Here is a 27729-nt window from a genome sequence, read left to right as displayed (position 1 = left end):
CCTTTTCTCTTTTTGCTTTTTGTTATTGAAAAGACAATGTCAGTTGTTGTGTAATTCCTTTGAATTTCATTTACCCTTTTGTCTGTCAGCTTTTAGTGTTTCACTTTGTTTTTGGTGTTCTGCAATTTTACAGTGCTATGTAAAGGTTTAGATATCTTTTTACTTCTCCTCTTGATATTGACTGAATTTCTTAGATTTATAGATGGGTGTTCATCAATTCTGGAAAATTCTGAGCTATTACTTCTGCAGAGACTGCTTTGGCCCAAATCTTTCTCTCCTCTCCTATGGACCACTGTGTAAAAGCACATATTAAACCTTTTTATGTGTCATCTATTTGTCATCCTCTCTTCTGTATTTTCCATTACGTATTCTCTGTCTTTTTCCACACAAAATAACTTCTGACCTGTATTTCAGATCCCTAATTCTCTCCTTATACTAATTGCTATTAAACCTATCTGCTAAGTTTTCGATTTTTGTTATTATATTTTTAATTTTTAAAAAGTTTTATTCTGTTACTGTTCAAGTCTGGTAGGTCACTTTTTCATAATATCTTCTTTTAAAGTATTTCCAGACATCTCTGCAAAGAAGACATCCAAATAGCCAACAGATCCATGAAAAAGTGCTCCCCATCACTTGGCATCAGGGAAATATGAATCAAAACCTCAATGAGATACCACCTCACACGTCAGAATGGCTAAAATTAACAAGTCAGGAAAGGACAGGTGTTGGCGAGGATGCAGAGAAAGGGGAACCCTCTTACACTGTTGGTGGGAATGCATGCTGGTGCAGCCACTCTGGAAAATAGCATGGAGGTTCCTCAAAAAGTTGAAAATAGAGCTACCCTACAACCCAGCAATCGCACTACTGGGTATTTACACTAAAGATACAAATGTTGTGATCCGAAGGGGCACGTGTACCCAAATGTTTATAGCAGCAATGTCCACAATAGCAAACTATGGAAAGAACCTAGATGTCCATCAACAGATGAATGGATAAAGGAAATGTGGTAGATATACATATATAATGGAATACTATGAAGCCATCAAAAACCCAAAATCTTGCCATTTGCAACAACATCTATGGAACTAGAGAGTACTATGTTAAGTGAACTAAGTCAATCAGAGGAAGATAATTATCATATGATCTCATTGATATGAGGAATTTGAGAAACAAGACAGAAGATTATAGAGGAAGGGAGGGAAAAATGAAACAAGATAAAACCAGAGAGGGAGAGAAACCATAAGAGACTCTCAATCTCAGGAAACAAACTGAGGGCTGCTGGAGAGGAAGGGAGTGAAAGGTATGGGGTGGTTGGGTGAGGACATGGAAGAGGATATGTGCTATGGTGAGTGCTGTAAATTGTATAAGACTGATGAATCACAAATTGTACTTCTGAAATTATACATTATACATTAATAAGAACAAAGTTTTTCCAAATTTGCCTTATTTTTTTAAACTTAGGATAGTTGGTCTACAATTATTTTCTGATAATTCCGATATACGAAACCTTTGTGCTCTATTCTGCTGGCTCTTGCATGCTGCCCTGCACCCCCCGTGTGCTTGGGAGCTTATTCTTCACTATGTACTGCTCACGTCCTTGAATAAGCATCTGATTTATCTGCTTGAGACCTAACATTAACGTCCCTTCCTCTAGAGAGCTGGTACTTTCTTCTGGCAGACTTGGGGGCACTAACAGTCTGGGACTACTTTAAAGAACGTTTGTTCCCTGGAGAGTCCTTAAACCACTCAGACAATGGGAACATAGGCCTGTCCGGGCTATATTCGTAGCTTCTCAGGGACAGGTTTTTTGTTTGTTTTTCATTTTCCCTCTCTGCTTAGTGAGAAGGCCAAACCTCCTCCTTGGGGTTAAAAGGAGATGGGTTTGTATCTTGTTTAAGCTTGCGATATGCAAAGAGACCTTTGATATCTCTGCTCAATACGGTGCCTTCTATTAGACAATCCAATTTGAGCAAATCATGTTTCTTGACCTTTGTCATCCTTCAACCTTGAGATCCCTGATAATAAAACCCAACATTTTCCATATTAGAAAAAGCAGACACACATGAAGAAAAGAGTCTTAGCTAAAAGTACCAGAAAGTTACATAATAATATCTTAATAATAAGGGTGTTTACCGATTCATGTAATGAGAATTCTGGAAATAGCCTGGCGATATTATTGAGTCTCTTTGTTAATAAATCATGGAACGAATCTACTTCCAGATTCCTAATCATGTTGAGTTAGTGAATTCCCTTATTAAGACATTATTATCTAAGTTTCTGATACTTTTATTTGAAACTATCTTGACCTATACATCACTCTTCTAACTTATGCAAAGCTAATGGGTGGAAAAGAAAAATGGTGGTTGTAATTCGCATTCCTCCGCTATTAGTGATATTTATCATCTTTTCAATACTCTGGCCACATAGAATATTCTCTTCCAGGTGCCTGGGTAGCTCAGTCAGTGAAGCGTCTGCCTTTGGCTCAGGTCATGATCTCAGGGGCCTGGGACTGAATCCTACATCAGGCTTCCTGCTCGGCAGGGAGTCTGCTTCTCCCTCTCTCTCTCTCTGCCCCTTCCTCTGCTTGTGCTCTCTCTTTCAAAAATGAATAAATTTAAAAAAGAATATTCTCTTCTGTAAAATTCCTGTTTGTGTCTCCTGCCCACTTGTTCACTGAGCATCCCCTCTCCTTCTCTTTCCATTCTCTTGCCATGCACATGTACGTACATGCAGCATACACACGCAAGATGCTCCTTACCTTCTCAGAGTTAACTTTTCTCTAGTCACACATGCTGCAAATATTTCTATCCCATATTTAACTTATCTTTGGTTTTATTTATGTTATCTTTCATTACTCATTTTTATTTTAGTTTGCATGCAATTATATCTCTTTTCCTTTTATAACAGTTGGATTTCCTGTCTTATTTAAAAACAGCTTCCATACTATAAAGTCATAAAAATCTTTTTTTCTAAATTTTCCTCTGACATTTAAATTGTTTTATATTTCACAATTAGATATTTAATCAAGCTGTAATTTATTTTTGTATATGGTATGACACTGTGGTACAGCCCTGTTTTCTTCCAGATGGATAGATAATTATGCCAGCATCATTTCAAAAATAAACTATCCTGGAATTTCCATTTCTGCCAAGTTACAATTTAGATGTCCACAGAAGCCCTTCTTGGTACAGCACATGCAAAAATGCTGAATAAAATATAAATGAAAAACTTTTTTTTTTATTACATGATTAAGCTGGTGGGAAAAGAAATGAATTGCTTGGAGCCATAAATAAAGTGAAAATCCAGAGAGGTGCTTGTGCACTGGGGCTGCTATTTACCCTGGAGGCATCTGCCAGCTCCTGGTGGTTACACACTTAGCTTACCAGACCTCAGCACAAAATCAGGAGATAAAATATGGTTCCTAAGACAATGCAAGGCCAGATCAGAGACCCTCATCTAAATCAGGCAACTATGAGTGAAATTACACTGAAAATAAAACAGAAAATGTTCTGTAGAGAGAGACAGGGTATATACTTGTCTATTTGTCTGTCTCAACCTTGACTTTTATATAGCAAAAAAAAAAAAAAAATCCTCAAGACTTGCTCACCCCAGTGTATTCAGGCTTAGAGCCTGAATTCGTATTATATGTTGTCCCAAATAAAGCTAATCAAAACACTGAATGGTTTCAGATACTTAGCAGATACTTAGCAGAAGCTAAAGTAAATCTTCTCTGAAGGAACATATTTTAAATACTGGTCTCAAAAGTGCCCTCCAGATACGGTTCCCAAAAACATGAGCTCACATTCAAAAATTACAAAACACAAGGTAATTAGCCCCAAAAATATGAGTCAGCAAAATAAAAAAACAGCAAATTCAAACTTAAATAAACTGTAGATATTAATATTATCAGAGATTCAAACATTAGAAAATATGAAGGAAAGATTTTAAGAGATATAGAGAATAGACGCCAAAGGCCCAGCTTGCACAAACTCAGTGAAGGCATTGTGAGAACCAACAAGAACCTATTAGAAGGCTCACAGACAAGTTGAAATGGATAAAAGACCTCAATATGAGGCAGGAATCTACCAAAATCCTAGAAGAGAACATAGACAGTAACCTCTTCAACATCAGCCACAGCAACTTCTTTCAAGACGTGTTTCCAAAGGCCAAGGAAACAAAAGTGAAAATGAAATTTTGGGACTTCATCAAGATAAAAATCTTCTGCACAGCAAAGGAAACAGTCAACAAAACAAAGAGGCAACCCACGGAATGGGAGAAGACATTCACAAATGACACTACAGACAAACAGCTGATATCTAAGATCTATAAAGAATTCCTCAAACTCAACACCCAAAAAACATGATACTTCCACAAATGGGCAGAAGACATGAAGAGGCACTTCTCCAAAGAAGGCATACAAATGGCTAATAGACACATGAAAAAATGTTCATCATTAGCCATCAGGGAGATTCAAATCAAAACCACATTGAGATACCACTTAGAATGGCCAAAATTAACAAGATAAGAAACAAGTAGTGTTGGAGAGGATGTGGTATATATCAGTGGTATATATCAGTTCTCAGAAATGAGAACCCTCTTATACTGTTGGTGTGGATTCAAGTTGGTGCAGCCATTTTAAAAAACAGTGTGGATATTCCTTAAGAAATTAAAAATAGAGCTACCCTATGATCCTGCAATTGCACTACTGGGTATTCACCCCAAAGATACAGATGCAGTGAAAATAAGGGCCATATGGACCCCAGTGTTAATAGCAGCAATGGCCACAATCACCAAACTGTGGAAAGAGCCAAGATGCCCTTCAACGGATGAATGGATAAAGAAGAAATGGTTCATATATACAATGGAATATTATGCCTCCATCGGAAAGGAAGAATACCCAACTTTTGTATCAACATGGACAGGACTGGAGGAGATTATGCTGAGTGAAATAAGTCAAGCACAGAAAGTCAATTATCATATGGTTTCGCTTACTTGTGGAACATAAGGAATAATAAGGAGGACTTTAGGAGAAGGAAAGGAAAAGTGAACTGGGGAAAATCAGAGGGGGAGACAAACTACGAGAGACTGTGGACTTTGAGAAACAAACTGAGGGTTCTGGAAGAGAGGGAGTGGGGGGATGGGCAAGTCTGGTGGCGAGTATTAAGGAGGGCACGTACTGCATGGAGCACTGGGTATGGTGCATAAACAATGAATATTGGAACACTGAAAAAATAAAATTAAATTAAAAAAAAAAGAAAGAAAGAAAGCTCACGGACAGAACCCGTCATAGAGACATATCTAAATACTTCCCAATGTGAAGATCTATTATTATTTGTTAACCCTACCTGATCCCCGAGTCCCCCACCAAGTGACCAAGTGCACACCAATTTGTGCAAGTAAGTCTTTTCTTTTTGAAATGGAAATATTCTTCAAGAGCTAAGAATTAATCATTTACTTTTAAAGGTAAATTTTTCCTACCCAGTGGCTTCTTTCATAAATTCAAAGAAAGCTGAGAGTGGGCAATCTGCAGGAGTTACTGCACAGGAAGTTTCCTTAAGCCTGGGAGTACTAAAGTCAGAACTGGAATCTGACTGGAGTCAGAGCAAGAAAAGTAGCACCCAGAAAGGTAGGCAGATATGTTTGGAATTGAGGATCTAAAAATAAAGAGGAAGAATAGATTAGACAGGGTACACTACATACAGTATATGTTTATCTTGTTTAACTGATTTGCATTGTCTATATTCAATTTTTAGATATTCAATACTACACTTGTTGTATGAAAATAATAACATATTTGCTGTTGGAAGAAATGTGAACTCAAAGTACTAGTCAAATAAATGGCTGTTATTGGAAATGGATATTGCCTTTCAAGTTTTACATAAGAAAAATAAACTTCTAAATATTTGTGATAATACTTGAACTTGGAAGGTCATTCTAGTGACAACAAAGATACCAACTTTAATAAGCTTCAGGGGAGGAAGCAAGTTTTCTAATATTATATCTCTATCAAACTATAAAATTGCTTCTATCCGAAAAATTATTAAATCCTAAAAATTAAACTCATGTGCAATGTCAAAGAAGAAAGTATGTTAAGGGCAAATTACTGAATTTAATGTGATCTAAATCAAATCTTGCTTACAAATATCTGAACTAATTCAACTTAAATCTAAGGCAACTTAATATTAAAACTGAATGGGTAAAAGGTTTTAAAGTTCATTTAGAAAGAAAACATTTCAGATTAAAATGGTAACTAGATTCTTACCAGAGTTTTGTGCAGTAAATTAAAATAATAAGTGTCCTTGCTCCATTTTAAATTACCACATTTTAAATATCAACTAAAGTAGGGTTTCTCAAACTGTGAACAACCTATTAATGGGGTCTAATCAGCATTCCTAATTAAGGAAAATTCATATGGTGCCTCGCACATTTAAAGGGTATGAATATTTTGTAAAAATTCAATTATTTCAGTTGTGCATGCATGCAGGTTGAGGGATATTGTATAAAATGTACTTCTTCTGTGTGTCTCAGTGGAAATCTGTATAAAAGCCACTAGTCTAAGTCTTTAGGAATTACAGCCAAACACTTAAAAGAATTTATAGGAGGGAAAGAGGGAGGGCCTACAGTTTCCAACTGCTGAGTTACAATCGCACTAGCAGAGAGAGGAAGGGAGAGAAAAAGTCCCAAGCTGTACTCAAGGTAGGAATTTTGTCACAAAGAAATAAAGCAAGAGCCCAATCATTACACGTAGGACTTATGAACCAAAGAGGGTCAGCTAACACATCCTAAGCCTTGGTTACTCCACTTCCATCAAGTCACTACCCAGACATGGCCCCACAGTCTGGGGTGGTGGGTGAAAAAGCCAAAGAGCCAAGGGTCTACTTGGCTTTCAGAGGAACCAAAAGGGGAAGTCCGGATTTTCTCCAGTCTCTTCTGGTGACTTTCCTCCCTTTTTCTTCTCTATTCTGCCCATCATTGTGATTGCAGAGCATTAACACTGTAGACATGTCACACTGCTTACTCAGCAGAGTGCTTTTATAGATTTCATATATATATGTAACCACACTTGAAATGAATAAATCTCCTCTAGGCAGAGCAGGGAATGGATAGCGATCACACTCACTGATGCCACAAAAACAGTGGAGTTCTTGGCACCGACTGTGTCAGTGCTCAGCCTGGAAGTTCCTTCCCAAACAGCTGCTCTTCCAAATACAGCTAATAACCATTAAGCGCTGCCTCACAGACAGAACAACCCGACACAAAATGACTACACATGCAATCCTGTTCAATTTTATGTCAGCTGACCACACAATGTCACTAAAGGACAAAAATTCTTAGTTCAAGTAAAGACATTTGAATTCAATGTCCCATAGCATTTTTTGCAGACATACTAATTACTGATGAGACAATACATATCTTCCCTGTTATAAGTAATATTTGGAAACCAATGTCTGTAATCTATCATATCAATAGACTGAAGAAGAAAAAGCATTCTATAATCTCAATACATTCATGAAAATACTTAAAAAATTTAATATTCATATAGGATTAAAAAAAAAAAAACCTCCCCCCCAACTAGGAATAAAAGCAAATCTCATCAATTGATACCAGGAATCTACAAAAAACTAGAGTTAAAATCATACTTAATGGTAAAAGAGGGAGTGCATTCACTCACTCCTTGGACCAGGAAAAAGGCAAGGATCTTCACTCTTACCACTCCTACTCATCATCGTATTAGCAATCCCAGTCAGTGCAAAAAGCAAGAAGAAGAAATAAAACACATACAGACCAGAATAGAAGATGTAAAATAGCCTGTATTCACATATATATAGAAAATGACAAATTTTAAAAGAGCTACCAGAACTAATAAATTCATTTTGGCAAGCTTGAAGGAAATAAGGTCACTATACAAAATTGATTTTATTTTCATATACTAACAATTAATGTTGACCAATTAAAAATACCATTCACAATACCCCAAACAGGTAATATTTAGAGAAACATTCCAGGAAATATATATGAAACCTGTTCTCTCACAACTACAAAACATTGCTAAGAGTAACTGAAGAAAAATAAGTGGGAAAACATGCTATATTCTACACTAAAATGTTAAAATGACGATTTTCTTCAAATAGTTTATATATTCAACTCAATCTAATAAAAATCTCAAAAAAAATCTCAGGTTTTTGTAAAAACTGCTGAACTAATTCTAGAATTTAAATAAAAATGCAAAGGCCTCACAATAATCAAAACAATTTTAAAAAAGAACAAAGTTGGAGAGGTCACACGACCTGATTTTAATACTTACTATAAAGCTACAATAATAAAGAAAGTTGGATAGTGACATTAATATAGACATACAGAACACTTGAAAAGAATTATGAGGTCAGAAATATACACACACATATTTTTGGTCACTTTGCGTTCAATCAAAGTGGTAAGATAATTGAAAGGATAGATTTTTCAACAAATGATGTTGAAACAACTTCAGATCCATATACAAAATAAAATTTCACCTAAACCTCACATAGTAACAAAAATTAAGTTTAAACTGAATATAGGTCTAAATGGAAATGCTGAAATGTTAAAATTTCTGGGAGAAAATATAAAAGAGTATTTATGGCCTTTGTAGATAAAGACTTCCTCAGTTAAGACAGGACACATGGGAAAAACATAATAAAAATACATACTTCACAAATTTTAATGTACTCTGCAAAAGACACATTCAAGAAAACAAAATGGCAATCCACAGAGAGGGAGAAATTATAATACACATGCCTGATAAGGGACTTGTCTTCAGATTACATAAAGAAGTTTTAAATTCAACTTTTTTAATGTGAAAAGATTTGACACTTTACAAAGCAAGACACACCACTGTCCAATATGCACATAAAAATAAATGGACATCATTAATCATCAAGGAAACGCAAACTAAAACCATAATGAAATACCATTACACAATCACTTGAACGGCTACAATTAAAAAAAAAAACTGATTATACCAGGTGACTATAAAAGTATGGACAAACTGGGACTATCATACATTTCTGTTGGGGATATAAAACAGTACAGTTTGAAAATTACTTGGGAGATTATATTTATAAAACAAATAGGTACTTAACATATGATCCTATAATTCCACTCTTGGGTATTTTTCTTACACACACACACACACACAAACATATAAACAAAAACTTGTACATAGACAGTCATAGCACCTTTGTTAAGAGCCCCCACATAGAAACAAGGTGAGGACTCATCAGTGGGTGAATGGGTACCAGCAACAGCTGTAGTATATCCATATAATGGATACTACCATTATATGGATACTACCATTATATGGATATGCTACTACCATACCCACAACATGCATAAATCTCAAAAAACCCTGACTGGAAGAAGTCAAATGTAAAATAACATCTTCCATAAGAACTCCATGGTATGAAAGTAAATCTAGTCCACAGTAACAGAAAAATAGATCGGTTGAGCCCTGGTCAAACTGGGGATAGATTGAGGAGAACATTATGAGGCAATGGAAAAGTGGTGGTGGTTGTACCGAGTATGTGTGTGCCAAAAATTATCAAACCATATACTCAAAGTGTGTGCATTTTATTATAGCTAAATTACACCTCAATAAAATTGATTTTAAAAAAAGACTGGTTCCTACGTGGACTTCAGGGTAGAATATAAGCTTCTCAGAGTGTATAGTTAGGCTGGAAAGGATCCACCATCTAGCTGCACTAAGTATCTTTAATTTGCCCAACTGTAAATGAACCATTTTGCCCTCCAAGACGTTTTGTTGCTGTCAAAGTACTATCTTGTGTCTATACTGACTGGCAGCGTGTGGGAAACCACCTCAAAGATGTCATGGCCACAGGCTAAGGCAGACTTATGTCCCCCTCCTTAATTTTTGGATCTTGGTCATGGGAAGACCAATATCAGATACAGAGAGGCTTCACTTCAGGGTATCTCAGATAACCATGGGAGAAAATACAGTATCCAGAATAAATGCCAGATCAGCACCAAACCAAGGAAGCCTATGGAATCTGAGACACAGAGTCTAAGTATGGTCTAACATCCATAACTGCAAGTAACCTTGGGGGATGAAATATGCCAGATATGATTTCTGAGTTTGCAGTGGGTAGTTTAATGTCCCAAAGATTGGGACAAGTCTCAGTGGTGACACATAAAATGATTTTAAGTGTTCCTGAGATGATTTAGAATGGTCAACAAACATGATTTAAATAACATTGAATTACATAATAATTATTTTTCTAATTCTCTTAGTTTCTCTGATAACCAAAAAGCCTTATTTTCTGCTAGTATGTCTTAAACATCACATTCTTCTGTCTTTTAAACAAAAAGAAAATATAAAATACTTAACTGGAATGCAGTAGCTATGTTTGTTTAAGCACACAGTCATCTTCTACTTACGGTAAGTAAACTGGTTTTTCATTTGTCGTAGTGATGCCCAGTTTCTGCATAAAATAAATGTTCTTCAGAAAAAGGGGGGACAGTGAATTTACAGAAAAGATAATAGGTTAAAAAGTACTACAGTAGAATATTGATATGGTGATAGGGGAGCAGCTGAGATGATAACACTAACTTAAAATGTTACTTTGTAAGGAAGACTATGTATCAGTGTGCAGATAGTAACATAGCAATAAGCACTGAATTATTACTAAATTAATACACATTAAAGAAAATTCACTACAGAATGTTTCCTGTCATAAATCAGCTTGTGATTTAATTACTTGCCCCTTAACATCCCCCCAAGTTTCAGATTCCAAATTACCGATAAAAAAATGAGATTAAGCTTTTCAGTGTCTTGTAAATTAGGATAAAACACCATGATATTGGGGGCAAGGCAGGAATTTATCTGCACAATAATGAAGAGTTACACCCCATTTTCCATCTTTCTGCTCCTGAGGGCTTGCACAGGGAGGCAAAGAAGTTATCCAGAAGGTGCCCATGAAAAAAAGATTTTGTCTCCATAAAAGTGGCAATCTACTATTTTTAGTTCTGCTCTTTAGTCTCTTCCCCCCACCCTTGGTATACATTTCAATTTCTTTCCTTTACAAGAATCTATACAAATTGGCATTTTACTCTGGGTCCATTAATCACTTCAAAAAATACAATTCACATGGACAAATGTCTTCACAATTATTATCCGGTTGTCAATGTTTTGACAATCCTGTGCGATTAAAACAAAAAATCAGCCTCACCGAGGCTCTAGAGAATGCCACCAGTCAAAAAACGGAGAGAACTGTAAAATGGATTTTCCTATGTACAGTAACAACCAACACCTTGATTTCTAGCATGCTTATATAATTTCCCCCTAGCACAATTAAATGTGGAATGAACAAAGAGGAATGCCTTACCCATTGGAAGGTGCAGTGTTATGTTGTTGCAAAAGTCTGTGAAGCAGCATTCGGTTTTGGTAACATTGTTGGAACTATGGCAGAAGACTTGAGCATTCAGTTCTGGGAGAGAGACACAGGACTTGATCACCTGCTCTTTTCCATTGGCCAACATAACTGAAGCCCAGCATGCTCCTTCAGTTTGGCAGGTAAAGTTTGAAGAGTCACACAGAAGACATACACACTTCAATCCTGGAACGTGTAAGGCGGAAAGCTTTAAGACATAGATATATAGATATAGATATATAGATATACAGATGGTAAGATATCATGCAAATTCATTTCCTAATACTTGAATAGAAGAATTCAATCTTAATGAAAATTGAGGAAGGGTTTAAATGAACAGCACTGGATAAATATATGCTCCTGCTCTCTGTTACCCCTCAGTCACCGGTTTTATTAAATCGGTGGCCCAATCTTCATTTATTATTGCTTGTATTTTTGTGAATTCATTCAGTTGCTACTGTATTTTAAAACAATTTTCTTAGCCGTGGTCTAAGTCCTACCTTTTTAAACTCAACTGGCCTATTCCTAAATCAACAGCTCCCGGTGAAATGCTGGGACCTAGTAACACAATGACCAAGGGGCACTGTCCAACATAAGCATAACAAAGAAATGCATCCCTTTCTACCTGTGGAGTGAGTTGAGTGCTCACCTTCTTTTAACAGACCAGTTTAGAACCTAGATAGTCACACAGCAGGGTGGCATCTGGCCACGGTCTAAATAAGGACCTCAGGAAAAGAAGGTCTCAGTCCTACCTCTGTCACTAACTTGCTCATTGACTTTAGAGAAGACATTTAACCTTACAGGGGCTCTGTGGCTTCTTCTGGAAATGGGAAATAAACCAGGGTCAGGTCAGTGGATCCCCAAATCCTGAAACCTCATAGAGTGCCACCATTTAATAGTCTATGATTTTATAACTCATGGAAATTTACAATTACAAAATATAGAAAGCCTTTGACATTGAAGAAATGTAATCCACTGTGGTTATTCTTTACCCTCATATTTTAAGGGGCTGAAGTTGGGAAGAATAAGTCTTCTGACACACAGTCTCAAACCAGTTGTTACTAGACTCCTCATCAAAGTCTCCATAAATTTTCTATTTCCAAGAGAAGCTAGCTTAGAAATCAAGGCAACTAACTATGGAATATGGGTCCACTGAAGGAAGACAAGCATAAAGCACTCAACAGTTAAACATATGTTAGTTTCATGTATATTTATCATTACTTATGTATAATTCCCAGTGCCAGTGTGGGAGTTAGGTGTCCCTATCTCCGTTCTATAGATAATGAAATAATGCTCAAAAAAAAAAAAAATCAAGTGACTGAATTAATGTAGAAGCTAAAAGACTACTCAAGCAATGTTGTTTCTACCCTACCAAAACTTATATATATATATATATATATATATATATATATATATATATATTATATTATTTTTTAAAAGACAAGTCCATAAAACATTTTCCTATCTCACCAGTTTCCAGCAATTGAATAAAATATAATTCTAATACAGCAGAAATAAATTAATAATTGACAATTGACAATTGAGATTTTGATCTGTATTATCCTAATTATCTTTCAAAACACAGTTGATATTTTTAAAAACCTACTTATTTTCTGAGAAGACAGGTAGTTAAATAAAAGTAAATTACCATGTGTGTGCATCTACGTAAATAACCTTACCTTTCAGGTTGTCTAAGTTGTGTATTAAGTGTGAACCTCTAAGTGTCTAACCTGATACCTTTTCTTGGAAATATTACTAGCTCCTTATAAAAATGACACATAATTAATAGCTCTTACCAAGGAATAATGTGGATACTCACTGAATGTTTAATAAGCTATAAAGATTTCCTTCAGTTTTAAGTAAAAGATACAAATCAGAAGATTAATTCAGACCGAGGTGACATAGTTAAGGCACAGTAAATGCCACCTTGCTTTGCATGGTACACAATGGAAAACAGTGACAAAACTGAGAATGTGTTGATAATAGCTTCAAACATCTGCTAAATGTTCCCATTTATTCCAGGTCAACTGTCAGTACTATAGCCCTGCTGGAGAAAAAACAGCAAACTAAAAGGAACCTAAGATGTATAGCTAACATGCAACATATTCAGTCTTGCATTTTTCACTTCCCATCAAACCACTATATGGTCACATTTGGTATATAATTAAATTATATTTATATCAACCACCCTCAACATAGAACCCTTGTGCTGCCAATTAAAACATAAGTTGCCCTTAGTGATTAGACTTATGCTTTCATATTTTGTTTTTTAAAAGACTGATGTTAATTGAGTCAATTATACTAGAATATTCCATGACAGGATAAATCTGGCTGTTAGCAGACAGTAGTCCAGCCTTATGTTTCTTTATTTTGTACTTTCCCGTTATAATGTACTTGAGTCATATGGAAAGGGATAGCAAATGAAGTTGAAGAAGGAGGTAATTACCCAGAATAAGGAGGTCTATTAGAGTTTCCCCACAAGAAAGATTGCACTTTTCTTGTATCTCCTCCCACCCTTTTAATTAGCCCCTTTTCCCCCTTTTTGCCAATTAGTGTGTAAAAGCCAAGACATCTGTTACTCATAAGACATCTGTTACCCACATGAAACCAAAGGATGTGCACATTCTTAATCAACCAGAAAATAAATTTTCATCCATATTTTCATGTGATGGCAAGCAAACCCTGGTGTCCAGAAATGTAAAATCCATCAGACAGCAGAAAAATAACCAAGTTTATTAATTTGTATTTATGTGCTAACAAGAGTTAAAAAGCCAACCATTTGCTTGGGAAATATTAGTTGTTTTGAATTAGATACTACTTGCAATAAATCAGTCGCCTACATTTTATATGCTAAAATATCGATTGACCAGTGTCTTACACAAATTTCTGACACACTACTTTTCCTCTTCTCCAGACATCAGTTGATTCAATTTCCCTAATTTTAGAGCAGGCTATTGAACAGTTTTTTTTTTTTTTTTTTAAATTCAGAAAACTGTCTCCAATTTGACCTGCTGAATATATAATCTTTTCATCATTTGCAGACTTCTGAGTTAACAAAGGAACAATTCAAGCTCATCCATGTGCTGAATATAAAAAGAACACCAGGACAACTAGCACTAGTGTGTGTAAAGGAAAGCCAGAGAGAGGTCAAAAGAAATCAGGCAAAGACCTAGCTTCCCTTCTTTTCCTTTTCAACATTTGATTTTCTTGTCATGGGGTCATTTCAAATCATTTCTCTTCCTTCATGTTAGGGAAAAATATGATAGAAAAAGAAAGCAGAATTACTAAAATAGGGACAAAATAAAGGTAAACTTTTTGGCCAAAGGAGTTTTCAAAAGAGATACAACTTTTAGAAATTCTATTTACCAGGCTGATCCAAGGACATTCAGAAAGGAACCACTCTCACGGGAGGGATTCCATCCAAGAGAATTGTTTTCACTTCCAGCTGCAGGGCTCAAATTACAAAGAGTCCAGCACATTTTGAATAATAGGACTAGCCATTTTGAATGCCCTCATTCCACAGGCAACACTAGATGAAACCAGACGTGTCAGCCCATCTCCACCGCAAACCACCCACCACTACAATGTCTCTGCATTATAGATGCCTCACCTGAAATATAAGGTCAGGAAGCAGATAAAAAGATTTTTAAAGACCCCAGTTTTATAGTCTTTTCCTCCTCTGAGCCCATGTCCCAATACTCAGTACAACTAACTACAGGGGTTATCTTAGGTATGATAAATAAAAAGAGAGAGCACCCAAAGGATAGGTTTATACCCCCAAATTCCCAAAATGATATTTTAGTGGATGGATGGCTCCTACTAGTTTATAATCCAACAAAATTTCTCCAGTTAACATTGAAGATTATTAACCATATCCTGTATCATATGAGAATCTAAAGCTTTTTCCAATATTGGAACAATATTTTTAGGGAGAGAGGGGAAGTTCATCACCTCTCTGAATTGGGCCAGACACTTAAAGTCTTGCCTAATGCTTCAATCATAGATATATACACCAACACAGAAATGGCACATGAGACCAAAAGCTATTCAAGAGTACCACAACATAGAAAAATCTGACTCTACTAAATAGAAGTGAAAACATTTCCCAATAATGTTTAAATGGCTGACAAAAAGAGTAAAGTTTAAAGCTGGCCAGGATTAAGTTATTTCTTTACTTATAGCCTCAAAATGGGGACCAGACACAGAAAGGACATGTCCTATGGCATAATCTCAAAAAAACTATTTGTGCAATTCAAAAACTTAACAGAGAAAAATGATCAGTTTAACATTTTCACTTCTCCACATAGTAACTGAAAAGTTCATTTGTCAAAGAAGGGCTTTTCCAAAATTACCACTAATAACATTAGCCCCTAAGCTCATGCAGTAGGATACAAAACTAAGATGACACATAAAGGTTATCTAATCTAAATTAATCTAATCTAAAAAACTAATCTAAACTAATCTAAAAAGGGGGGATGATGGTATTATTTGTGCGGATTCTCTTAAAATATCCCTGTGACAGCATGAAAATGCAGAAGAATTCTGAGCTGGGGAGAGGACAGCCTTGTCCTTTCTGCCTCTGGAAGTCAAGGCAGTCGTTGGCAACAGGCTGGTAGGGGTGGCAGTTTCATGATGACTGCTTTGGGGACTAGCGTGACATCTCTTAAAGTATATGCTTGTTTCCTTAGGGAGGGCACACTTCCTGCAGCTCCCTGGCCAGCTTTAGACTTGGCAGCCATGGACAGAAGAAAAGGACCTCACTTGGGATCTCTCATATCAAAACATCATGTCGAAGAAGAAGGTGTTCCTAATCACGAGACACATTTCCTCTGTCACCTTCCATGTCATTCTCCTTTAATTTAAGAAGTTCTATTCTTGGGCTGCCAGCCTAAATGGCTTCTCATCAAACTGTTCTCTCAGTCTTGGGATTTTTTTTTATTTGTCTTCTAGTTAAGAAGAGAGCTATATTCAATGGAATCTAAGTACATCTGGAATAAAACAAATCCATGGCCATTATTTGTGACCTCATAAGCTAGTCACTCCAACTTGGGTCCTTCCCACTTCTTTTTTTTTTTTTAATTAACCTTTTTTTTAAATTAATTTATTTATTTTCGGCATAACAGTATTCATTATTTTTTCACCACACTCAGTGCTCCATGCAATCCGTGCCCTCTATAATACCCACCACCTGGTACACCGACCTCCCACCCCCCGCCCCTTCAAAACCCTCAGATTGTTTTTCAGAGTCCATAATCTCTCATGGTTCACCTCCCCTTCCAGTTTCCCCCAACTCCCTTCTCCTCTCTATCTCCCCATGTCCTCCATGTTATTTGTTATGCTCCACAAATAAGTGAAACCATATGATAATTGACTCTCTCTGCTTGACTTATTTCACTCAGCATAATCTCTTCCAGTCCCGTCCATGTTGCTACAAAAGTTGGGTATTCATCCTTTCTGATGGAGGCATAATACTCCATAGTGTATATGGACCACATCTTCCTTATCCATTCGTCCGTTGAAGGGCATCTTGGTTCTTTCCATAGTTTGGTGACTGTGGCCATTGCCACAGTCCAATATAAACATTGGGGTACAGATGGCCCTTCTTTTCACTACATCTGTATCTTTGGCGTAAATACCCAGGAGTGCAATTGCAGGGTCATAGGGAAGTTCTATTTTTAATTTCTTGAGGAATCTCCACACTGTTCTCCAAAGAGGCTGCACCAACTTGCATTCCCACCAACAGTGGAAGAGGGTTCCCCTTTCTCCACATCCCCTTCAACACACGTTTCCTGTCTTGTTAATTTTGGCCATTCTAACTGGTGTAAGGTGATATCTCAATGTGGTTTTAATTTGAATCTCCCTGAGGGCTAGTGATGATGAACATTTTTTCATGTGTCTGATAGCCATTTGTATGTCTTGATTGGAGAAGTGTCTGTTCATATCTTCTGCCCACTTTTTTTTTATATGATTGCCTGTTTTGTGTGTGTTGAGTTTGAGGAGTTCATTATAGATCCTGGATATCAACCTTTTGTCTGTACTGTCATTTGAAAATATCTTCTCCCATTCCGTGGGTTGCCTCTTTGTTTTTTTGACTCTTTCCTTTGCTGTGCAGAAGCTTTTGATTTTGATGACTCCACCCCCAAACTACTAGAACTCATACAGCAGTTCAGCAACAGGGCAGGATACAAAGTCAATGTGCAGAAATCAGTGGCTTTCTTATACACTAACAATGAAAATACAGAAAGGGAAATTAGAGAATCAATTCCATTTAGTATAGCACTAAGAACCATAAGATACCTGGGAATAAACCTAACCAAAGAGGTAAAGGATCTGTACTTGAGGAACTACAGAACACTCATGAAAGAAATTGAAGAAGACACAAAAAGATGGAAGACCATTCCATGTTCTTGGATTGGAAGAATAAACATTGTTAAAATGTCTATACTGCCTAGAGCAATCTATACTTTTAATGCCATTCCATTCAAAATTCCACCAGTATTCTTCAAAGAGCTAGAACAAATAATCCAAAAATTTGTATGGAATCAGAAGAGACCCCGAATCGCTAAGAAAATTTTGAAAAACAAAAATAAAACTGGGGGCATCACGTTACCTGATTTAAAGCTTTATTACAAAGCTGTGATCACCAAGAAAGCATGGTACTGTCATAAAAACAGACACATAAGCCAGTGGAACAGAGTTGAGAGTCCAGATATGGACCCTCAACTCTATGGTCAAATAATCTTTGACAAAACAAGAAAAAATATACAGTGGAAAAAAGACAGTCTCTTCAATAAATGGTGCTGGGAAAACTGGACAGCTATATGTAGAAGACCATTCTCTTATACCGTACACAAAGATAAACTCAAAATGGATAAAAGACCTCAATGTAAGACAGGAATCCATCAGAATCATAGAGGAGAACATAGGCAGTAATCTCTTCGATATCAGCCACAGCAACTTCTTTCAAGATATGTCTCCAAAGGCAAAGGAAACAAAAGTGAAAATAAACTTTTGGGACTTCATCAAAATCAAAAGCTTCTGCACAGCAAAGGAAACAGTCAAAACAACAAAGAGGCAACCCATGGAATGGGAGAAGATATTTGCAAATGACAGTACGGACAAAAGGTTGATATCCAGGATCTATAATGAACTCCTCAAACTCCTTCACACTTCTCAAACCTCATTTCTTATCACACAGCCCTCCAGACATACTGACTGGTCTCCTTTTCAGAGCTCTAGATAACAAGTTTTTTCCCACCTAACGGTTTTTTCTTTTCTCTCCCCCACCCCGACCCCCCTGGCTGCTCCCTTTGTCTGGAGTGTGCTTCCTCTCCTTCTAATTTTTGGGCCTTAGCTCAAATGTCACCACTGCAGGGAAATCTTCAGACTCCTCACCATAAGTGATCTTCTCCCCATCCTTTCCACTATATACTGCTATCTGCAGTTAGCTAATTTATTGTATCAGTTCCACTAGAATGAAAAGTACATGAAGGCAGGGACGCTTTCTGCCTCATCTATCATCACATCCCAAATACCTACAATAGGGTATGGCAGATAATTAAAAAACCAAGAAACGTGTATTAAATTAAAACATATTTAAAAAAAAAACTATATGGGGGCACCGAGGTGGCTCAGTCTTTAAGCATCTGCCTTTGGCTCAGGTCATGATCCCAGGGTCCTGGGAATGAGCCACACATCAGGATCCCTGCCCAGCGGGGAGTCTGCTTCTCCCTCTCCCACTCGCCCTGCTTGTGTTCCCTCTCTTGCTCACACTCTTTGTCAAATAAATAAATAAAATCTTTTAAAACACTATATGGAAGAATGGAAAATGATCAAACACATGAAAAGACTCACAACCCTGTAACTATTCTTACTGTGGTGTATTATCTTCCAGTCTTTTTTTCTATATAGGTTTCTACCTATAAACACAACTTTATGTTCTTCCTTTTTATGTTGTCAGTATTATATCATGAGCTTTTATAATCACCTGTTTATAGTCACTTAATGGCATTTATAGACCCTCTATTAGTGTAAATGAATGACATCCAGCATTTACTTGTTTTTAGGCATTTCTCTTGCTTCCATTTTTTTAAGTAGAATTTGAAAAATGTTTATTGGATAAATGACTAAATAAATGGGTAAATTATCAGTCATAAGTACAATGAGAATCTTTTATAGAGTTTATGGTTCCTGATTCACTCAGTATAAATCTTTTTTTTTTTTTTAAGCTCATCTTGAAGTATATTTGCTATAGAACATTTAGGTATGGCAGGCTTTTTAAAAGTTTCCAATTTTTGCAATTAAATAACACTGTGTTGATTATTTCTGTGGATTAATCTTTAACCAAATTTAGTTTCCTAGGCTAGAGTCCCAGAAGTGGAATCACAACACCAGACTTTCTCGATAGACACTGTCAAATAGTTTTCCAGAAAAGTTGTACCAATTAAGATTTCCATTGGCCCTATATGAAAGAATCCATTTATCAGCATTAGATATTCTCACTAAAATCTTAATAAAATGATGGATGGGTGTTGCACCTATTTTAATTTGCACTTCCCTACAACTGGGGTTGAATTTTTCTTTTTCAAATATTTCCTCTGGATTTCCTCTTGGGTGAATTTTTTGTCCATGCCATTTAGCTCTTTGATAAGTATTAAATTTCTTCTCAAAGAGCTCATTATAAAGAACAGAAATCCTTTGCCATACAGTTACATAAAATTTTTCCCAGTTTCACATTTATTTGCTTCTTCCTAATGTACCATCTTCATTGTTTTTGGGAAAAAAAAAAAAAAAAAAACTTGGCCCTTGTCAAAAGAAGTCAAGTAATACATGTAATATAAAAAAGCAAAATAAAATTAATTACTCCTAATCCCATATCACCAAAATGACTAATGTTAACATCCTCTCTAAATATCTTTCTATGGAGCTTTACTCTAGCTATCAAAAAAACTAATGTGACAGATGGAAATAGTATCAATCAATCAATCTTTTCCTTGGCACCTTCTTCCTTTGCTTTCAAGCTTAGGAAATCCCCCATCCAGTTTATGACTTTTTAATACACTTAATCCCTAAACTTATGTGGATTTGATGGTGGTGTTAAATAATAAATAATTCTAATAATAAATCTCGTTGGCAGGTGATACATGAATTACTCTATGGTAAGTTTCTGGATGTTAAAAATTTCCTTAAATTATTATTTAAAGAATATTGTATTAGCCATGGTTCTCCAGAGAAAATAGAACCAGTAGGATATATATGTATATATTCCTGCACATACACACACACACACACACACACACACACACACACACACGGGAAGAGAGAGAGAGAAACACTGAGAATTTATTTTAAGGAACTGGCTTACTGGACCGAGGAGTCTGACAATTCAAAAATTTCCAGGGTAGAGTTGATATCGCAGTTCAAGTCTGAAGACTGGAGGCAGAATTCTCTCTTCTTCTGGGAACCTCAGTTTGTTTTCTCTTAAAGCTTTCAACTGATTTGATGAGGCCCACGCAACTATGGAGGGTAATCTGCTTCACTGAAAGTCTACTGCTTTAAATATTAAACTCATCTAAAAAATACCTTCACAACAACATCCAAATATTTGACCAAATATGCAGGTACTATCGCCTAACCAAGTTGACATATAAAATTCATCTTCACAAATATTTTTACTGTATGTCAAATATATGGTAAGAGCTAAGGAAAGAAAAGAAAAAAAGACCATTCCTTAAAGGAATTATAGAGTTAAAGCACATTATGATAGCATGATAAGACAGTCAGTGTTGTGTGCACAATGTGTTAAGAAACAAAGGTTGAGAACTGCTTAATCCAACCTGGGGGAAAGGGGGCAGGAGCACACAGGGAATTTTCTTTGAGGTGAGTCCTGAGGAACACAGTTGCTCTTCACTATCCCCAACCCATTCTCCTCCTCCGTAGTCCCATCCCACCCTCTCAGCAGTCATCAAAGATCCTCCAGCCCCCACCAACCTGGATAAACTGAGGCAGCCTTCAACCAATATATGGCGGGAAATGTCTCCTGTGGTGGCACTGAAATGTAGAGGATTTAACCTGTTCCCACTTTGCCAATGTGTTCTTGTTAAACACACCCCCACGTGAAATTCCATCCACAGTCCAAAAGGCATCAGTATTCCAGGAACAGCCTCATAGGGCCACTGGACTCAGCTGCTGTTTGGAAAAGCCCAGCCTTCCCTAGAGTTGCAGGATAAGGCTCAGAGTCCTCCCCAAAAGAGGGCCACAGAGCTTCTGCTTCCTTTTCATCTGACCTGTTTGCCAATCCCTGCTGGGGTTACCAGGGATCCTCAGGCTTTCAGCCAAGCACTGGCATGAATGCATTCTAGACCTAGGTCCTGGCCATATAGTTGTTGATATTCACACAAAACCATATTTAATAGTGGTAACCAGATTTGGGGATTTCACCAACCAGTTAAATTTCAAAAATAGTTTCAGGACGCAACCAGGGTTGCATTAAATTTTTGCCTTCCCCAAGGGAGAGCACTGGGGACCAGGGGAAGCAACTTCTATCATCATCATTTCAAAAAAGAAAGGTTATAATAATACCAACCAAGTAAGGAAGAACATAAAGGAACTAGAGGCTGACTTTGCCAAGATCATAGATACCTTTTTAAATTTTCAAATGTTGAAAAATATAATTACTTCATATAATGTTACATTTCTTTTGTCTTTTTCCAAAACAAATTGTTAATCTGGAGTGCCCAACCTATTCCTGTACTTTGTTTTGTTCACAGTCAACGGCCACAACCCATATAGGAATGTTCTCTAGAATGGAAAAGGCAATATTCTATAGTGCTATTTTTATTCAGTATGGATATTCTGGAAAACTGAAAAAGATGAATAACAGCCTCCCATCCCAAGCTACCAAGAAACCTAAGATCTGTCCAGATCCCAGATCCGTGGTCTAGCTAATAAGGGTCTTGTTTAGTGAAGGGGCTACCGGATCTTTTGGCCTCAATTCAGCGAGTTCACTCTAGGCAATGCCTCCGTCAGTAGTGGGGCACAGAGCTTAGCACTATATTTAATCAGCCTACACATTAGGGTCTATTTTACAAGACTTGGAGGATGACATATAATTTTTAAATCATTACAGACCTGTGTTCAATATATTGCTTGTCAAATCTATGATTTACTTCATTGTAACTCTTGATCAAGAGTATACCATTTTTAGTATGGTTCTCATGAGAAATTGTGACTAATTACAACCAAATCTGTGGGAGGCCACAATAAGGCTTGAGACGAGGACCAAACCAGGCCCTGACTTGTGCCTCCTTTAAAGTCCAAATAACCTAACAAAAGGTTTAGGACAGGAAAAGTTGAGTAGCACTGAGAAAGGGTCTGTGCTATGTGTTGTGCGCTCACCTACGTGACTTCCCACACGCTTGCTAAACAAATGAGAACAATTCGGTTGGGGTCAAAAGTTCGTTGCTGGTCCTTGCTGCCCTAATACTGCTCATAAATTACTTTCAGGTTTGCTGTATCAATACAGAACAATTGTACTAGCATCAGCCATTTGGTGTCAGGAGGTCTGCTTATAGCTAAATGTGAAACTTATTATGGGAACTTGTGGTTGTTTAACTGGACAGAGGTGTATTGTTTCTCCTATCACTATATATATGGCCTTAATGCTTTGAATAAACTTAGCACTGTTGGACCCTCCTCAGTGCTCCTCTTGCCCCCATCTCTTTGCCTCTTAACTTCTTTTCTTCATCCTCTTAACCTCACGTTCCTGGTAGATTTGTCGCGTCGGCCGCGACCCAAATCTCATAAAATACAATTTTCAGCAACACCTTGTACTGATATGCAAAAATTCCTATCATTTTGCATGGAGAAATGAACCTGGGTAAAGAGAAGAACAGCGTAGTAGTTCTAATCCCGTCTAGTGCATTTGCGGTCCAAGTTAGAAGACCTGAAGTTCTAATCCTGATTCTATTAATGTGGCCTTTGGGACTTTTATGTCCTCAACTGATCTGTCCAATTAATTTGATGATCACCAATTGTTCTAAAGTTGTATGATCCAAAGAAATGAATGCATCAAGGGCTGCCATATAGTATCAGAAAGAGCGATATGAGCGTTTGATACCCAGGGAACAAAGAAGTTGTCCTGGAATCAGAGATCACAAAGAAAATAGTTCAGGAAAATACTGTTTCATTCTGATAAGGACTGAAGTCAATAATCTTGAGTTCCTACGTTGGGGGTCCATTAATTTATAGAAATCTAGCTTTGTGTTTCCAATCTCCATGAGGTAGAAAAGACAGAAAACAAATGGGAGAGAACCACAAAGAACTTAGTGATGTAAGGAAAACAGGAGCACATGACATGGTCAATCTATTTTGGAGAGATGAAATAAAACACAAAAAGTTAATGGTAAAAACAGAAGTTTTTAAAGCTAAGGAAGCTCTGACTTGATTAAGGGAGGCAATTAGGTAATCAGTAAAGAAACAAGTAATCAATAGGTAATAGTCGAACTATAGGGCTAAAAGAACATGCAGAGTGAAAAAGAGACAAAACTATCTGAAGTTTAGAACGAAAGTAGAAAAGAAAATTAAAAAGTTAAAGTCCTTGAGTTCTCAGGGGTTCACTTGTCAGAAATTTTTATCATGATCTACAGTTATTCATTTATATGATCAGATATGGTAAGGAATAGATAATTCTCAATCTAGAAATAAAAGGAAACTATCCAAAGTAAGATGATCTAACTAAAAATAGATTGGTAAGTGAAGAGTTGAAAGGGGAAAAGGAGGGCAAGTAATTTAGAAAGAAAGCTTTTTTTTTTTTTTTAAAGGCTGATCTTAATTGGTCCTCTTTCTGACACTGACCCTAAAACTCAAAGGATTGGCATAGATAGTAAGAAAACTTGTATTATACAAGCATAAGTAAGACAGGTAGACAGGCAGCATCGCCTGCCCCTCTATCCATAGAAGGTACTTGGGAGGAAGAGCTGAGCAATGGGAAATGAAATTTTTAAATCTGTAATTAAAAAATATATACCTAAATTTCAGACTTCTTGGGATTATCATAGCTGGTTTAGAAGGTCAGTCATACAGCTTTCTCTGGAATTACATTTTCTTTTGTTTATCAAAGCATTATTAAATAAAATAACTGTTTTCATTGAGCTATACTAATATATTTCAAGACATAAAAGTGAAGCAATAGAAAAAGAAATTAGAGGACCTCAGAGAAGTCTCAAAGAACTCATAGTAGCCAGAACAAAAGAGAAGTCTAAGGCACATTGTTTTGCCTCAATTTTGCTGCTTCTCTTATGTTAAACAAGTATAAAACAATACAACAACATAAAACTACAGGAAAGAAACAACAAAAAAAAAACCTGTATCTTTGTAGTTCTGTTCATTTGAGTTTATTGTTTAAGACTTCAGCAAGGTGTTGGAAAAGGATCCTGTGTATCCAAGGACTCTCCGCCTGTAGCTGAAATCTAGAGTCCCCACTGGTCCAGCCTCAGGGCCTGCAGAGTTGTAACACCTCTCCAAACAGGACTACACACTACTGAAACATGGATAATAATCCCTATCTCACAGGGTTTTATGTGATTAAGAGATATTTTAGATAAAACATTTCATGCACAGCAAATGTTTAAAAACAAAAACGAAAAATTAAGCTCCTGCTATTACAAATTATAAGCTATATGGACAGCTCAACATTCAAGGCCCAAACCACACTCCCTAAAACCAACTCTCAGTGTTCTGACAGACGTTCCTGGTTTTAACCTTCCCTTTGATAGCAACATTGCCACTTCAAGGTGATAACATTGGCAGCTCCAAAACAAATAGAAAACTTTTCTTTAAAAAAAAAAAAAAACAAGCCTTTAGCATCTGGGCATGATCAAAGAGTGGAAGTATCTAGAATGTTAATTCTCATATTGGTTACTATGTTGTCCGTGGAAAAATGAACAGAGTAAATGGTAATACATTATTTCCATTTGCCAAATAAGAAATGATTTCATAAATTACAACACCCAGAATTGGCAAGGGGTTATCAGTGAAATTTCATCTTTATTCATAGTTGGTAGAACATTATTTGGTACAAACTTTTGGGAATACAATCTGAAATGCTTGTCTTAGGAGTCCTAAAAATATATTATTTGTGGTTGTATTTCCACTTCCTCTTTATAAAATAAAAGGAAAATAAAATTTATTTTAAATTTCCATTGCAGTTATTATTCACAAAAATAAAAATTGGAAATAATCAAAATATCCCTAAATCAAAACGGGTGAGTAAATTTTGACAAAACATATGATGGCATAATGTCCTGTTTTTAATAATAATTAAAGGGAATGGAAATGGCTCACTGTGGCTATTAAATGATAAGTAGAATTATATAGGATATGATTTCAATTCACATATATATGTGCACAGAAAGTAAGATTAGAAGGAAATACAACGAAATATTAATAGTAGTTTCCTCTGAACTAAAAACTAAAGATGATTTTTATAATTTTCAATGCTTTTCTCTAATCTCCTACAAAGAACACATATTAATACTATGATACTAAAGTCATCATATTTTTTTACAATTTAAAGATTTTATTTATTTATTTGCTAGAGATCACAAGTAGGCAGAGAGGCAGGCAGAGAGAGAGAGAGAGAGAGAGAAAAAGAGAGGAGGAAGCAGGCTCCCTGCTGAGCAGAGAGCCTAATGCAGGGCTTGATCCCAGGACCCTGGGATCATGATGTGAGCAGAAGGCAGAGGCTTTAACCCACTGAGCCACCCAGGGGCCCCAAGTCATCATATTTTGTTAAAATCATGTCTTACTCACAGAGATTTGTTTTGGGAATCACAGTGATATTTTCAGACAGCAATTCTGTATAGGTCTTTAAAAGAACACTGATGCTGGAGTCTGGTGAACACCCACATTCCCGCTGCCATGTTACCCCACAGCTTACAGCAACTCTATTTTCCAGACCAAAAATTGGAATTTGTGATCTGAAAATAGGCTAGCATATTTGAAAGCATCATTGTCCCTGAAAATTCAGGTGCATGAGTATTATACAATGACTCTTATTCAACCCTGGAAATTTACCTGATCCTGAAATGGAAACCAATGAACTCGCTAGCCTGATGATCCTTCCCTAATCTTAACCTCTCATCTTTAAATCTGTCTTGGAAGAGGGTCAAAACACCCATGGTGACTTTCCCTAACTGTGTAGAGAACAATCAAGAAATGCTGACTGCCCACTGTGTGCATGAGACTGTACTGAACGAGGGTTACCTCTAATTTAGCTCAGCAAAATGAGGTTTGTTAATGCATTAATAAGCCCGTGTATAGACTGCTGGTGCAAGCAAAATTCTCCATAAGCAAGTTTAAGGCTCTAGGAAACCAACAAAAAGAGCCCAAGCAGCCAGTAAGTGCTCCCTCGTAGGTGATAAATGACCTTTCAAGTCGAACCAAATGCTTTCACCTAAAAGAGCAGGTGAGGAATGCTGCATTTACAATGGGCTTTATCTACATATGGATGATGTACCTTAGTTGCAGTTTCCTTTGCCCAGAGAGGAAATCACTACTACTCCAGGTTAATGAATTAAACACAGTCTAATTTATCCTAATTTCATTTCATTTCTTTCTACTTTATGCCATCAGACTGAAGATGATACACACAAAAAAACATTTTAACAGAAATCCCTTATTTGTATAGGGAAGACAAGTCAATTATTTGTAATTTTAAAATAGTTTAAAATAGTTTTTGTTTTTATAACCAACCCTATCAGTGCATATGGTTAAAAAAAAAAAAATTCGTATAGGAAGAATTAAAAGAAAGAATCTATCCCACTTCTTTTCACTCCTCCCCAGTCTCACTTCACAAAGGCACTTTTAACGATTTTTGTTGTTTTTCTCTAGGACATTATCATAGGACATTAACTCTAAAAATACACTGCTGTTCTTAATTAACCAATTTGAAACATTATTGGCTAACTTCTTGATTTATACAAGATTCGTTAGTTCTCATACATACTCTCCAATCTGGGGAGGAGGATCAGGCTTATTAAGATTGAATTTATATATAGTAACATTCATTCTTATGAGTATAGAGTTTTATGGGTTTTGACAACTGAGTTCAATTACCCCTCTTCCCAGATATTCTCAGGCTCTCTTAGACAACTCCTCCTGCCACTCCCGTCCCTGGCAAGCAGTGACACTTTGTGTTCCTGATGTTTGCCTTCTTCAGAATGTCAAAATGAATGCAGCCTTTTGATTCTGGTTTCTTTCATTCACTTCTTAGGGCCTTCATTCATGTTGTTGCATACATCAGTGT

The 27729-nt window shown here is 36.5% G+C and overlaps 1 protein-coding gene across 1 annotated transcript in view; it reads right to left on the bottom strand.

Annotated features, from left to right (window-relative positions):
- ACVR1C (activin A receptor type 1C) overlaps nucleotides 1-27729 on the bottom strand; it is a 75376-nt gene that overhangs the window by 30254 nt on the left and 17393 nt on the right. Inside the window, exon 2 of the mRNA XM_059167284.1 lies at nucleotides 11379-11609. Within this exon, the coding sequence (XP_059023267.1) occupies nucleotides 11379-11609 (231 nt within the window). The remainder of the gene's footprint in view (nucleotides 1-11378; nucleotides 11610-27729) is intronic.

Source organism: Mustela lutreola, chromosome 3 (genome assembly GCF_030435805.1).
Source record: "Mustela lutreola isolate mMusLut2 chromosome 3, mMusLut2.pri, whole genome shotgun sequence".
Lineage (NCBI taxonomy): Eukaryota > Metazoa > Chordata > Mammalia > Carnivora > Mustelidae > Mustela > Mustela lutreola.
This window is presented reverse-complemented; position numbering and strand designations above follow the sequence as displayed.